This window comes from Ornithorhynchus anatinus, chromosome X5 (assembly GCF_004115215.2).
Source record: "Ornithorhynchus anatinus isolate Pmale09 chromosome X5, mOrnAna1.pri.v4, whole genome shotgun sequence".
Taxonomy (NCBI): Eukaryota; Metazoa; Chordata; class Mammalia; order Monotremata; family Ornithorhynchidae; genus Ornithorhynchus; species Ornithorhynchus anatinus.
Window position 1 is genome coordinate 66,764,998 of NC_041753.1, and position 16,631 is coordinate 66,781,628.

General features: G+C 44.4%; 1 protein-coding gene across 1 annotated transcript in view; it reads right to left on the reverse strand.

Moving 5' to 3' along the window:
* The window catches only part of FRMD3 (FERM domain containing 3), a 242,163-nt gene that overhangs the window by 107,973 nt on the left and 117,559 nt on the right, over window positions 1-16,631 (reverse strand). Inside the window, exon 2 of the mRNA XM_029056075.2 lies at window positions 11,143-11,247. Within this exon, the coding sequence (XP_028911908.1) occupies window positions 11,143-11,247 (105 nt within the window). The remainder of the gene's footprint in view (window positions 1-11,142; window positions 11,248-16,631) is intronic.

Here is a 16,631-nt window from a genome sequence, read left to right on the forward strand (position 1 = left end):
TATTACAATGAATCATTCTGGGGGCCTTCTTTAAAGATGAAAGACTTAATTAGGTACACATGCCTATGGATGTTAGAAGCTCTATTTTTGTTGGTTATACATTTTCTATTGGGAGGGTCTATCTGGACCAAATGTCCCTAAAAGCCACGGTTTTTATGTGTGTCTGCCCAGTGTTTTCCAGTCATTTTTACTGACTACAAGCTATCCTCTGTGCCAGGACAAGCTAGACATCCTTATTTATACAACTGAGGCCTAGAGGCACTAACCAGTGACAGGGACCAGAACGCTAAACCTAAATATCTCCTCCAGTGCTTATTCTTTCTGAGACCCTGACCTCTCATTCATTAGTGGTTCGATGGAAATACTGTCCCCTGGCCAGAACCTGATTAGAATACCAGAGACACCTGATATAGCTCCAACAGCCCCCCACTATTCCTGCCCACCCTCTCCCCAGTTTTGTATCCACTTTTCTCTGAACAACTAATTGGGGATTAACAGGCTTGTCATGCTAGGAGTCCTTTTCGCCTCTCTTTTTTTTCTCTTCCTCCTTGTCCTCCTCCTCACTTTACATTCTACGGTACTGCCATCTGATTTGTCTAAATGAGTCAGCAACGGTGACAGGTCAGGTCTACACAACAAATCACGCTATTACTGTACACATAAAGAGAGGAGACTTAGGGGGCTTTTTAAAAATAGTCATTTAGACTACTTCATAATTAGATGGGGGGACTAGAAAATCGCTCCTATTTCTTTGCCTTGTTCCTTTTCAGAGGGATCCATCCTCCTTTGTTTGGCTTTAAAAACAAGTTTTCAGTTTCATCCATGTACTTGTGGCAAGATAGGAGAGAGAATCCACTGAAAGACAAATAGCTCAATTTGGGTTTGGCTCCCTATAGCAAACCAAGGCCGCAAAGTCCCAATCTCTCATCTGTAGAAGAAGTGTTAACTCCTAGGGGTAAACTCGCTGTGGGCAGGGAACATGTCTACCAACTCTGTTGCATTTTACTCTCCCAAGTGCTTAGTACAGTGTTCTGCACATAGTAAGCACTCAATAAATGCCATTGATGATGATGACAATGAAATTTAAGAAGGATAGAATTCTATTTTATTGATCCCGCAAAATGGAGTAAGATATATTCAGGGAGCTCTAAAATGGAGCTCCTCCTTCTCTCAGATCTTGTCCTGGGAAAATTGGGTCTTTTGTCTACATTCTATTTTGATTTGTTTGAGAGCAAAAGGGTGGCTTCCGTCTGATAGTTTATGGGCTGCAGTAGATAGCAATTTGAAATTTTATTTCTGCTTTCTGGGTCCAAAGATTCTCTAGTAGTTGAAAAGCAAAAAGCTCTAGTAGAGTGCCTTTGATGTTCAAATAATTTACTTTCCCTGGACCTGTTTTACCAGCAAGTGCGGAATAAATGGTGTGCTGTTTGTGTGTGTGTGTCCGTGTGTGTGTGTCCGTGTGTGTGTGTGTGTGTGTGTTTCTGATTTGATTTTTATTAGCTGGTCACTGGTAGTTCAAGAAAAGCAAATGCACTTACATAATGGATGAGATTGACTCTTTACTTCTTGCCAAACTCAAGGCAAGAGTCTGATTACAGATAAGGTCATGGGTCCTAATCCCAGCTCCGCCACATGTCTGCTGTGTGACCTTGGGCAAGTTGCTTCACTTCTCTGTGCCTTAGTTTCCTTCTCTGTCAAACAGGGATTGGGACTGTGAGCCCCTCATGGGACAGGGACTGTGTCAACCTGATTTGCTTGTATCCACCCCAGCGCTTAGTACAGTGTTTGGCACATAGTAAGCGCTTAACAAATATCATTATTATTATAACACTAATCCCTCGTAGACCCCACTTCAGGCTGTATCTTTATTTCCATTTCACAAATGGGCAGTGGCCTGGAATCAATCAATCAATCATAATTACTGAGCACTTACTGTGAGCAAAGCACTGTCTAGGTGCTTGGGAGAGTACAATGTAACATTATAACAGACACATTCCCTACCCACAATGAGCTGAGACAGAGGGAAACAATGCGGTTTGGCAGCATTTTGCAGCTGGCCAATCGCCTTCTCGGGCTCCAGGTCCAATAAATCCACCTCCTAGGCCCAGAATCTAATTACGAGTCCCGAGCCACTTGGAAAGAACTCTTGGCCTCAGATTCTCCTGGTGTTCAAACCACTGGGTTGCATCACTGGCAGTCAGACTCGTGGGTCCTGCCGTCGGAGACAAGGGGGCAGCTACTCCATTTGGTGGATCTCAGGTGCTGACTTCGTTCATGATAAGCTGTATCTGTCTGGTGTTTCCCCCCAGGAACCCAAAATGCCTGACTACATGGCATCATCAACACTTGGAAACCTAAAGCCCCTTGGCTGTATTCTCCCAACAAGAATAATAATAATAATGATAGTAACAATAATGGTATTTAAGTGCTTACTAAATTCCAGGCACTGTACTAAACACTGGGGGTGGATACAAGCAAATCAGGTTGGACACAGCCCCTGACCACATGTGGGACTCATGGTCTTAAGCCCCATTTTACAGATGAGGAAACAGAGGCACAGAGAAGTGAATCGACTCACCCAAGGTCACACAGCAGACAAGTGGCGGAGTTGGGATTAGAACCCAGGATCTTCTGACTCCCAGGCCCTGCTCTATCCACTAAACCATGCTGCTTCACTAATCTCATCTTCTCATCTCCGAAGTGGCTTCTAGAAGAAGGGAGGAGGGAGGGCCTTCTCCCTTCATAAAATAGACTGTAGACTCCTTGTGGGGAGGGATCTTTTCTATCAATTCTACTGGACTGGACTTTCCCAAGCACTTACTACAGTGCTCTGCACACAGTTGACTGTAAGCTCCCTGTGGGGAGGGATCCTGTCTACCAAGATTTAGGTTGGACTTTCCCAAGCACTTTAGTAACACGTAGTAGTAGTAGTAGTAATAACATTAATTAAGTGCTTGCTGTGTGCAGATCACTGAGCTAACAAAAATGAGAATACTGATGCCATTTGTTAAGCGCTTACTATGTGTCATGTGCTGTTCTAAGCACTGGGGTAGAGACAAGCTAATCAGGTTGGACACAGTCCCTGTCGCACATGGGGCTCACAGTCTCAATCCCCATTTTACAGATGAGGTAACTGAGGCCCAGAGAAGTGAAGTGATTTGTACAAGGTCACACAGCAGACAAGTGGCAGAGCTGGAACCTGAACCCAGGTCTTCTGACTCCCAAGCCCTTGCTCTATCCACTGGGCTATGCTGCTTCCCCCGGGAGAGAAAGCACAGTGGGAATTAAATACAGCCTCTAGCCCTTGCACGGGGACGGGGTGGGGGATTCACAAGCTAAGAAGCGCTCAAGAAATATCAGTGACTGATTAAAATAAAATTATCTGAGAACATCTATGAGATTTGCTACCTCTCAGCCTAAAGCCCTCAAATCTCAGGCTAACTTACAGCACTTGATACAAGTGACTGCCTTGTACAATTGGCATGGTGCTCCTCTCTACCTATAATAGCTCCAGATTTTCATATTTTCAAAGCCAACATTTTACCCCAGCTACAGTTGAAAAAATGATTCTGTTCTAATACTTTAGCGATAAGCTACCCTTCAGGTTTAAAGATGATGCCACAGATGGTGAGGGTTTGATCAGAGTGTGTGCTGTTTCGGATGAGAGGACTCCAACCCAGCCCACATACTTCTCTCCTCTAATACCAAACTACTTACTGTGCCTTGATCTCATCTCTCTCGTCATCAACCCTTTGCTCACGCTCTCCCTCCCGCCCAGAACTCCCTCCCCCTTTCATATCAGACAGACCACCATTCTTTCCATCTTCAAAACCTTACTAAAATCATATCTCCCCCAGGAAGCTTGCTTTCCCTGACTAACCTCTCATCTCCCTCCCTTCCGCATCACCTACAAACCACACCCCTACAACATTTATGTACTCATCCTTATACTCTGTTGCTTCCCCTGTCTGTAGTTGATTTTATTGTCCATCTCCCCACTAGACTGTAAGCTTCTCGCGGGCAGGGATTGTGTCTACCAACTGAATTGAACTCTCCCAAGCGCTCGGTACAGTGCTCTGTACAAAATAAGCGCTCAATAAATACCATTGATTGATGAGACCAAAATGGAACTTACAACCCCTTTCATGCCTTGTTACACTACCCGTTGTGGTAGTGTCGTATGTGATACCCACAATGCCTGGAGTTGCTTTCATTTCTCCCTCTTGGGGTCACAAACTTCCTGAGGCTTTGAGAGCCACCCCATGACTGCTGTTTGCCAGGCTGATCTGTCTTTTGCTATTGTCTCCCAGCTGCCCACTGATATACATCATTTGAGGTTTTGCTTCACCGGGTCTTGAAAGCTTTTCTTCTGCCCATTTACTTCTTCCAGCTCACCACAGAGCAGTTATCCTGTTAGCATCCATTCTTCTCGCATGTCCCACCCAGCAGAGGTGTGAGGTGTCGAGCAATGCTTCGATACAGATGGACCGACTGCACTGACATTAAGTGTTGTAAATAGATGGAGTTACTGAAACTGCTCTAGAAGTCGGATGTGGCATTTCGAGCAAGGGTAATTCCTTTGGGTAGTATGCTGTTATCATATGTATTTTATATAGTCTTTATGCTCTGTCAGACTATAGAGAAAACGGGCCACTTAAATATGTTATCCAAAAAAATTACCCCAAAGACATAGATTTTCCAAAATCAGCAGCAGTACATTCAGGTACTGTTAATCACGATAAGGAAATTTCCCAGACACTACATAATAAAGGCTCATTCCCAGTCTGTTCCTAGCGCTTGGGTCGGAAAGCAGTGTGGCCCAATGAAAATAATAATAATAGTGGCACATGTTAAGTGCTTATTATGCACCAAATGCTGTACTAAGCCCTGGGGTAGATACAAGATAATCAGGTCACGGGTCTGGGAGTCAGGTGACCTGGGTTTACATCCCAGCTCTGCTGCTTGCCTGCTGTGTGACCTTGAGCAAGTAACTTAACTTCTCTGGGCCTCATTTTCCTCATCTTTAGGATGGGGATTCATTACCTCTTCTCCCACTCCCTTAGCCTGTGAGTCCCATGTGGGACAGGGACCACGTCCGATCTGTGTATATTAGACATTATTCTTATTACATGTCAGGGAAATGAAAGGAAACGCAGAGGATCCAGAATTAGCAGTCCGTGATCTCAGCCTTTGACTTCCAAGAGTCACCAGGCAACAGTGGAAAGGCTTTTCACTCCTCGGTGGCTCAGTGTTTGTGAAGGTTAGATAAGAATTTCTCCCCACAGTGGAGCGGACCAGAATCGCCAAATGGAAATTCCAACTGCTCAGGCCAGCGGAACTTCCTAAACCAGAACTACAGCAGATGGGTGTGGAAGAAAAACAAGGAGAGCCTGAGGATGACTCGTGGCAGCGGAGTGTGGGACCGAGGGGGGGCGGGGGTGAATGACCTTTTTCCAGCAGGGCCCTGAATCATGCACCATGAGCACAGCTGGGAAAATAAGCAAATGCCTGATCATGTGCTTGGAGCTCAGTAGAAATCAGGGCAGCTCTCTGTTTCAATGAGACTGGCAACTGGGGAACCAATCTGCTTGGGGGGCGGGGGGGCAGGTGTAGGGTACGTGCCTACTGGCTCTATTGCATTGCCCTCTCCCAAGCACTTAGTTCAGTGCTCTGCACACAGTAGGTGTTCAATAAATACGATTGATTGATCGAATACTGGGAAGTGGGGAAGGAAACTTCCTTTTTAAGATGATGGCAAATCCAAGCTTGACCAACAAGCTCCGACACCCTGACCTAGAGAGTCCCAGACTTTGTAATTCAAAGTCAATCGTCATTCAATTAATCATTAAATCAATGGTATCTATTGAGTGCTTACTGTATGCAGAGTATTTTACAAAACACTTGAGAGAGTACAGTTCCACAGAGTTGGCACACGCTCCCTGCCCACAACGAGTTTACAGTCGAGAGGGCAAGACAGACATCAATATAAATAAATAAGCTCCATTCCTGGGGGCCCATTCAAACCTTTGGGATAGGTAGTAGTTTGGCCTCTGGAGCTTTTAAACCTCCACCTGGGTACCTTTCCACAGGTTACCTCTTCACCTCAAGAGAAGGGAGCTTTAAAGTCCCAAGAGTCCAGTCAAAAACACAATCTATCAAATGGCTGATAACAGTTCAACAAATGAAAAACTGTGACTAAATGGGACAATAACAATCCAGTTGAAACATTTGGAGAAGAGAGAAACTCCCCTGGTGCAGGTTAAAATATTCTTGAGGTCTGAAGTCCCAAAGATGGAACAGTAATTTGGGTCAAAAAGTCAAGAACGGTTGCATTTCTGACCACCTGAAGAGCTACCATTCAGTCCTGCTTTAATGCATGCAAATATGCAAAGCGATTCTGGTTTCCACCCGGTAACCAAGGAATTCTAACTAATCATGTTGTTGCTTGAGACTCGGTGATTTTAAAAACTCCCAGAGGTAAATGCTGACAATTATTTTAAAGCAAGTTGTTCTCTTTATCATCCTCTCCAAGAAAAGGCGGGTTTCAAAGGTCAAAATTACTCAAAAGATGGGTTTTAAGATTTTCATTTCACTTGTCATGTCACTTGTGCCCACAGAATGGATTATTTGAGAGAGAAAAGAAAACACGTTGTCGCCTGAGGTATGAATGGGTAGTCAAGGGCAGACATTCAGGATTTTGAGAACAAAAAAGTGGGAAAACATCAGGAGACACAGGTTGTGATTGTGGTTCTGACACAAGCTTGCTTTGTGTCTCTGGGCAAGCACCTCTCTGGGTTTCAGTTGTCCCATCATTAAAACGGAGAGACTATAACCTACTCTTTACCAATGTCAAAAAGCTGTTCAGCGGGCATGATTAAGGTACTCAAGGAAAGAGTGGTATTTGTTAAGCGCTTACTATGTGCCGAACACTGTTCTAAGCGCTGGGGTAGACACAGGGGAATGAGGTTGTCCCACGTGGGGCTCACAGTCTTCATCCCCATTTTACAGATGAGGGAACTGAGGCACCGAGAAGTGAAGTGACTTGCCCAAAGTCACACAGCTAAGTGGCCGAGCCGGGATTCGAACCCATGACCTCTGACTCCAAAGCCCGTGCTCTTTCCACTGAGCCACACTGCTTCTCACTCTTTAAAGAGCACTCTATAATTTCAATAGACCTGGATTTTAGTCCCAGCTCTGCCACTGGCTTGATGGGTAACCTCAGGCAAGTCACTTTTCCCCTGTATACCTCGATTTTCTCGTCTGTGCAATGGAGATAAAAAACCTGCTCTCATATTATGAGTTCCATTTGGGGCAGGTACTTATCTCTTATGATTATCTTGTCTCTATCTACTCTAGTGTTTAATAAATGTCATAACACTCATTTATTAATATTTGGAATTTTACAATGCCTTCGGAGATTATTTTAAGGCCTAAGTATTCATTTGGGAAGGTAAACTATTCCCCCTAGCATCTACACAATGTAACTAAGTAGGGGCCTTCCAGTTTGCTTATATCACATTCATCTTCTTCAGAGATTACTGACTAATTTGGCTTCTCGTACACCAAGTTAAGAAGAAATAGAAATAGAGAGCCTTTGCTACTGAAACTATACATTTTCTAGATCAAACCTCATCCCTTTGGGAGCTGATGAGGCATGAGGCATCTTGTCAGCCATATGGTGTTTCAAACGTAATGGTGCTAAATATTTAATACACAGCAATGATTTACTGTAAATCAAGTCCTGAAGAGATCAATGCTCGGCCAACCACTGGTTTCCACAGCTCTAAGAGGAACATCTTTGATTTGTAAAATGAACTTGATTTTCAACTCAAATCATTCATTCATCACTTTTTATCATGAGGTCAATCACAGGAGATGAAATAGCAGTGGTAATAGCAGTAATATTTGTTGAATGTACATTTAGTGCAGTACATTGTACTAGGAGCTTGGGAAGGTTAGAATAAAGAAGTGGCAGGTTCCCTGCTCACACAGAGCTAACACTCTCGGGGTGAAGTCAAACCAAGGCAAGGGGGTTTGGGAAATCATTACTTAAAAATTCTCCACCCCTCAATCTCCTGTGGGACTTCAGTCAATAATATACAACTACAGTAGCTCATTGTGGGCAGGGAGCGTGCCACTTGCTTGGTTTGTACTTCCAAAGTGCTTAGTACAGCGTATTGCACCCAATAACAATAATTACAGTATTTCTTAAGTGTTAACTAATGTGCCAGGCACTGTTCTAAATGCTAGAGTAGATAAACGATCATCAGGTTGGACACAGTCCCTGTCCCTCGTGGGGCTCACAGTCTCAATCCCCATTTTCCAGATGAGGTAACTGAGGCACAGAGAAGTGAAGTGACTTGCCCAAGGTAACACAGAAGACAAGCGGCAGAGCCAGGATTAAAACCCATATCCTTCTGACTCCCGGGCCTGTGCTCTATCTGCTACGCCATGCACCTTCTCCAATGCTACTGCTACTATCTTGGATTTTGGTAGCATTTTTTTTTTTAATAACAAAGTTTGTCTTCACATGCATTATCTCATTTAACCTCACAATGAGATAGAGAGGGAAAAACAATTACTATTATTCTCCTTTAAAAACAGGCATAAAGAGGCTGAGTTGTCCAAGGTCCCAGTTTATCAGTCAAGTCAGACCTAGAATCCAGATTTCCTGACTTCTAGTACTGTAGAAGCAGCATGGCCTAGCGGATAGAGCGTGGACCTAGGAATCAGAAGCACCTGGGTTCTAATCCAGGATCTGTTTGTCTTCTGTGTGACCTTGGGCAAGTCACTTCACTTCTCTGTGCCTCAGTTATCTCATCTGGAAAATGGAGATTAAGACTATGAGTCCCATAGGGGACAGGAACCATGTCCAACCTGATTTGCTTGTATCTATCCCAGAGCTTAGTATGTTCCTGGCACGTAAGTGCTTAACAAATGCTCGCTGTGGGCAGGGAACATGTCTGCCAACTCTTTTATATTCTACTCCCGCAGGTGCTTAATACATGCTCTGCAAACAGTAAGCGCTCCAAAAATATGATTGATTGATACCACAGTTATTTTAGAGAAATAATGACAATCACCTCCTTTCCCTCGCAGAGAAGCTTGTAAATCACCATGTGGACTCTGGATAAGAATGACCAGAACTTAGAGAGTATGAAAGGGTTCTCAGCATTACTACCATACTCCTCATAGATAATCACTCTTGCAAAACAATCATCTACATTCTTTTTTATATTGAAATTCACATACGAACTCTGCCCATGACTTGTACTCCCAAAAAGAGTTATTAGAAGTGATACTACAGGGCAAATAAACAAAATACGAATTTTTCTGTATAGAAATGAAGAATTCCCTCTAAATATTTCAACCAGTACAGGGAAGCCTTAGGGTAGTCTTGGTGCTAACACAAATCCTAACTTGTACCTGAAGTTGAGTCTTGAAGGACTCGAGCAAACCCATGACACCTGGAGACATCTGAATTTTTCAAGAAGAGGGGTCTGGAGGTTTAGACTCCTATCGACTCAGAGATCTGTACCACATACTGATTTCACTTGCAGGAAAAGAGGGAAAGAAATTTAATACATTCTTTAAGGAATCAATCAATCAATAGTACTTAACGAGTGCTTACTGTGTGCAGAGCACTGTACTAAGTGCTTGGGAAAGTACAATACAAAAAGAGTAGGCATAGATGATTCCTGCCCACAAGGAACTTACAAACTATGTATGTGTTACCAACGAAGAAGGACCCAGCAAAAATAAAGTAGCATTATACACCTCATGGACACACTCCTCCAATAAAGATAACATGGCAGGTGGACCCCAAATCTGGGGGATTTGGGAAACAAGGCTAACTTCTTTAGTCCACTAGGGAAACATTTAGTAAAGTATTCTTTCAATCTATTAGAGCTAGGTTCACACTGACAGAGAGAATTGGAGCATTGAGATCATTATCCAAATAATAATGACAATAAATGGTGGTATCCGTTAAGTGCTTCCTATGTGTTCAACACTGGGCTAATGGTGGGGTAGATACAATATGAGCAAATCAGACACATTCCTGAATAATTCTTTTACCTCAAATACCTGGAAATCTCAGGTAAAAGTTGGCTTTAAGATCTGAATTATCTAGACAGTCTAGATTACTTCCCGAATTCTCCAGCATGGCCCAATGGATAGATCACCGGCCCAGAAGTCAGATGGACCTGGGTTCTAGTTTCGGCTCGACCACTTACCTGCTGTTTGACTTTCAGCAAGTCACTTTATCTGGGCCTCAGTTTCCTCATCTGTAAAATAGGGATTCAATACTAGTTCTCCCTCCTACTTAAACTGTGAGCCCCATGTGGGACAGAGACTGTGTCCAACCTGATCAACTTGTATCTATCCCAGCACTTATAACAGTGCTTGACACATGGTAAAGCTCTCAATCAACTGGTCCCCTCCTATCTCACCTCCCTTCTCTCCTTCTACATCCCAGCCTGCACACTCTGCTCCTCCAGTGCTAACCTCCTCACTGTGCCTTGTTTTCGCCTGTCCCGCCGTCTACCTCTGGCCCATGTCCTACCTCTGGCCTGGAATGCCCTCCCTCCTCACATCCATCAAACTAGCACACTAGCTCTACTGAAAGCTCACCTCCTCCAGGAGGCCTTCCCAGACTGAGCCCCCTTTTCTCCTGCTCCTTCTCCCCTCCCCATTGCCCTGACTCCCTCCCTCTACTCTACCCCCATCCCCGCCCCACAGCACTTGTGTATATATGTACATATTTATTATTTTATTTATTTTATTAATGATGTATAAATATATCTATAATTCTATTTATTTATATTGATGCTATTGATGCCTGTCTACTGGTTTTGTTTTGTTGTCTGTCTCCCCTCTTCTAGACTGTGAGCCCATTGTTAGGTAGGGATTGTCTTTATCTGTTGCCGAATTGTACTTTCCAAGTGCTTAGTACAGTGCTCTGCACACAGTAAGCGCTCAATAAATATGATTGAATGAATGAATGAACAAATACTCTTATTACTTCATATTGATAGGAAAACATTGGCCTACAAGAGTTTCGGTCCTTAAATCAACCTTAAATCCTGAGAAGATCTGACTTCAAGTCACACAGATAAAGTAAGGAAAAGTTCAGATACATACCCGCTGCTTCTCTGGGTCAACATAGCGAATGCCAAAATAGTCTTTTTCCAACAGGCTGTAATAGTTGCTGATGTGATCTATGAGAAACTGCCCTTTGGTCTCCTTCTGAAAAGAAAACACATTTACATAACAACCTCACCCTGTTGTTTATTACCCTTAAAAGTCAACTATCTTTTAAAATGACTTTAGAATGTTCTGCGAAAGCAAAAAGATGACATTTGGGTTATTTTCCCTTTCAGAGTTGGATTCAGGTAACCGATTATCATCTCATTAAAAAGTCCCCAGGTCAGATCTCTGGAAGGTGGTTTCAGAAGCTTTTGATCCTGATCACATGACAGCTAAAATGGTTTACAAGTTTGCGGGCCATCAGAGACTCAGCCATTAACTTCTTCAGCTGAATGAGGCTTCCATTTTCCATCAGTATGGCGTCTAACTTTACTTCACTTTTATTTTGGCTAAATACTGATTCATCCTGTGACATCTGTGAACGTATTTAATGAGTTTGTGAGGCGATAATATACCTGGGCTGAGTATATCAAGCGACCTTTATCACCCAATGGCCATGTAATCTAGGTAACCTTCATTATTTCCCACCAAGAGACCCATTTCATGAGCCACACAGCTGGGAGAAACAGCTTTTTAATTCATATGACTAAGCACATCATTCTTTTTTCTCTGCTCCTCTTTCTGGTAAAATGATGAGTTCCGGATGCTCCTACAGCTGAACGTCCAGCCTACCCCTTTCTTCCTAAATCCACCTCAAAAAGAATCCAAGTTGAAATCCTGCACAATTTAAGCCCTGACAGAGACAGAAAATGGCTTTGGATTGAGGATAAAGCAGACACTTCCAAGTGACGTTATACCATAAAGAGCATAATTGTTACACATATGGGGAAAACGAAGTGGCCAAGGTGTGCTTACGACTTAATAATAATAATAATTGTGGTATTTGTTAAGTGCTTACTGTGTACCAGAGAAGCAGCGTGGCTCAGTGGAAAGAGCACGGGTTTAGGAGTCAGAGGTCATGGGTTCTAATCTGTAAGCTCCTTGTGGACAGGGATCTTGTCAATTGTTTTACTATACTCTCCCCAGTAAGCACATCATCAATCGATTGATCGATCCTATTGTGTGCAGAGCAGTTTACTAAGCGCTTGGGAGAGTACATCATAACAGATTTGGTGGACATGTTCCCTGCTCATAATAAATACCATTGGTTGATTGAACGATAGATGCTAACTCTATTGCACTCTCCCAAATGCTTAATGCTATATTCTGCACAGAGTAAGTGCTCAATAAGTATTACTGATTGAGAAATTGATTGAATGCCTTCTTACTTATCGGGCCATCTGATCTGGTCTGGACTTATAAACAGAAAATTGTCACTCTATGAATTTAATGAGGCAGAGCTAGGCTCCCTAACCCGAATACAAGCCTGAGAGTGGTGAAAACTCCTCTCGTTCTGTGAGAAAGGAAATGAAAGTCTTCCCAAACTGGAATTTTGGCACCAGACTATCCCAGCTCTGCCACTTGTCAGCTGTGTGACTATGGGCAAGTCACTTAACTTCTCTGTGCCTCAGTTACCTCATCTGTAAAATGGGGATTAAGACTGTGAGCCCCACGTGGGACAACCTGATTCCCCTGTGTCTACCCCAGCGCTTAGAACAGTACTCTACACATAGTAAGCGCTTAACAAATACCAACATTATTACTATTATTATTATCTTTCACTGGGCCTTTTTAAGAAGCAGCATGGTGTAGTGGATAGAACATGGGCTTGGGAGTCAGAAGGTCACATGGGTTCTAATCCTGGCTCTGCCACTTGTCTGTTGTGTGATCTTGGTTAAGTCACTTCACTTCTCTGGGCCTCAGGTTCCTCATCTGTAAAAGGAAGATTGAGACTGTGAGCCCCATGTGGAACAGGGACTGTGTCCAAACTGGTTTAATTATATCCACTACAGTGCAGTACAGTGCCTGGTAATAATAATAATAATAATAATGATAATGTTGGTATTTGTTAAGCACTTACTATGTGCTGAGCACTGTTCTAAGCGCTGGAGTAGATACAGGCTAATCAGGTTGTCCCACGTGAGGCTCACAGTCTTCATCCCCATTTTACAGATGAGGTAACTGAGGCGACGAGAAGTTAAGTGACTTGCCCAAAGTCACACAGCTGCCAGGTGGCAGAGCCAGGATTAGAACCCATGACCTCTGACTCCTAAGCCTATGTTCTTTCCACTGAGCCACGCTGCTTCTTTGATATGGAGGTGGATGGGCAACTACTGGAGGTTCTTGAGGAGTAGGGAGATATGAACTGAATGGTTTTTCATAAAAAACGATGTGGGCAGCAGAGTAAAGTATGAACTGGAGAAGGGAGAGAAAGGGAGGCCGGCAAGGAGGTTGATCCAATAGTCAAGGGGGGAAATGATAAGTGCTTGGATTAGCATGGTAGCAGTTTGGATGAGGAAGAAACGGCAGATTCTAGAGATGTGAAGGTAGAACCAAAAGGATTTTGTAACAGATAGAATATGCATGTTGCTTCAGAGAGATGAGGCATGGATAATGCCAAAATTATGGGATTGTGAGACAGGGAGGAAGGTGTTGCAGTCTACAGTGACAGAAAATCAGGGGGAGGACAGGGTTTGGTAGGAAGATGAGGAGTTTAGTAGACAAGATCGCTGTCCTCAGGAAGCTTACAAACTAGAAGGGGAGCGGATGTTAAAATAAATTACAGGTTCAGGAAGCAAGAGAGTTAAAAGATATGTACAAAAGGGCTAGGAGGTGTGTGGTGTGAATACACAAGTGCTTAGGGTATGAGGAAGTGTTAAAGCAGTGTTAGGTGGGGAAATGGGGTGGGAGAAATGAGAGATTAATCAGGGAAGGTCCCCTGGAGGAGATGTGATATCAGAAAGGTCTTGAAGATGGACAGCGCACTGGACTGCCAGCTCATTGTGGGAAGGGAATGTGTCTGTTTATTGTTATATTGTACTCTCCCAAGCACTTAGTACGGTGCTCTGCACATAGTAAGTTCTCAATAAATGTGATTGACTGAATTGACTGAAGAGGGAGGGAATTTCAGGCAGAAGGGTAGGTGTGAGGTAGATGTTCGTGGCAAGAGAGACTAGAACGAGGCACAGTGAGTAGGTTGGCTTGAGAGAAGCAAAAGGTGAGAGCAGGGTTGTAGTAGAAAAGGAGAGATGATAGGTAGGGTGAAGAGAGGTGATTTGAGTTCCTTAAAGCCAATGGTCAGCTGCATTGTTGAACGACGCTTCCCATGTCGGAAGGTCTAAGGAGAGGGTGGCAGGAACTCTGGACTATTTCCCTACTACCCTTCCTTTCCAAGTTCCTAGAACTAGAATTCCTTAACTCCCATTCTCTCCTGGACCCCCTCCAATCTGGCTTCCGTCCCCTCCACTCTACCGAGACTGCTCTCTCTAAGGTCACCCATGACCTCCTTCTTGCCAAATCCAATGGCTCCTACTCTATCCTAATCCTCCTTGACCTCTCAGCTGCCTTTGACACTGTCAACCATCCCCTTCTCCTCCACACCTTATCTCACTTTGACTTCAGGGAGTCCATCCTCTCCTGGTTCTCCTCTTATCTCTCTGGCCGTTCATTCTCGGTCTCCTTCGCAGGCTCCTCCTCCCCCTCCCATCCTCTGCTGGGGTTCCTCAAGGGTCAGTTCTTGGCCCTCTTCTGTTCTCCATCTACACTCACTCCCTCAGTGAACTCATCCACTCTCACGGCTTCAACTATCATCTCTATGCAGATGACACACAAATCTACATCTCTGCCCCGTCCTCTCCCCGTCCCTTCAGGCTCATATCTCCTCCTGCCTCCAAGACGTCTCTACCTGGATGTCTGCCCGCCACTTAAAACTCAACATGGTCAAAACTGAGCTCCTCATCTTCCCTCCCAAGCCCTGTCCTCTTCCTGACTTCCCTATCACCGTGGATGGTATGACCATCCTTCCCGTCTCTCAGGCCCGCAACCTCAGTGTCATCTTTGACTCGGCTCTCTCATTGACCCCACACATCCAATCCATCACCAAAACCTGCTGGTCTCACCTTTATAATATCGCCAAGATCCGCCCTTTCCTCTCCACCCAAACGGCTATCTTACTGTTACAGGCTCTCATAATATCCCGGCTGGATTATTGTGTCAGCCTTCTCTCTGATCTCCCTTCCTCCTGTCTCTCCCTGCTCCGGTCTATTCTTCACTCTGCTGCCCAGATCATCTTCCTGCAGAAACGCTCTGGGCATGTCACTCCCCTTCTTAAAAACCTCCAGTGGTTGCCTATCGACCTCCACACGAAACAAAAACTTCTCACTCTAGGCTTCGAGGCTCTCCATCACCTCACCCCCTCCTACCTCTCCTCCCTTCTCTCTTTCTACTGCCCACCCCACATGCTCCACTCCTCCGCCGCCCAACTCCTCACCGTCCCCCATTCTCGCCTATCCCGCCGGCGACCCCTGGGCCACGTCCTCCCGCGGTCCTGGAATGCCCTCCCTCCTCACCTCCACCAAACTAATTCTCTTCCCCTCTTCAAAACCCTACTTAGAGTTCACCTCCTCCAAGAGGCCCTCCCAGACTGAGCTCCCCCTTTTCCCTCTGCTCCTCCTCTACCCCCACTTCACCTCCCCTCAGCTAAGCCCTCTTTTCTCCCCTTTCCCTCTGCTCCTCCCCCTCTCCCTTCCCCTCCCCTCAGCACTGTACTCGTCCACTCAACTGTATATATTTTCATTACCCTATTTATTTTGTTAAGGAGATGTACATCACCTTGATTCTATTTATTTGCTATTGTTTTAATGAGATGTTCATCCCCTTGATTCTATTTATTGCTACTGTTCTTGTCTGTTCGTCTCCCCCGATTAGACTGTAAGCCCGTCAAAGGGCAGGGACTGTCTCTGTTACCGATTTGTACATTCCAAGTGCTTAGTACAGTGCTCTGCACATAGTAAGCGCTCAATAAATACTATTGAATGAATGAATGACTAGGAGGGGTAGTAGTAGTAATGGCAATTTGGAACACGCACCTTGTGCAGTGCACAGTGGTGATGACGATGATGATGATGATGATGATAATGAAGTCTCCCAACGGGATTGACATGAGAACCTCAGTCCTGAGTAAGCAGTAAGGCTTAATGGTTAGAGCACAGGCCTGGAAGTCAGAAGGACCTGGGTTCTAATCCCAGCTCTGCCACATGTCTGCTGTGTGACTTTGGGCAAGTCACTTCTCTGGGTCTCGGTTACCTCATCTGTAAAATGGGGATTGAGGCTGTGAGCCCTACACGGGACAGGGACTGTGTTCAACCCAATTTTCTTGTATCCTCCCCAGTGCTCAGAACAGTGCCTGGCACATAGTAAGTGCTTAACAAGTATCATAATTATTATTATTATTACAACAGGCTCTGGACAGTCCATGGTTGCACTTAACCTCAAATCAGCACCTAATAATAATGATAATTGTGGTATGTGTTAAGAGCTTATTA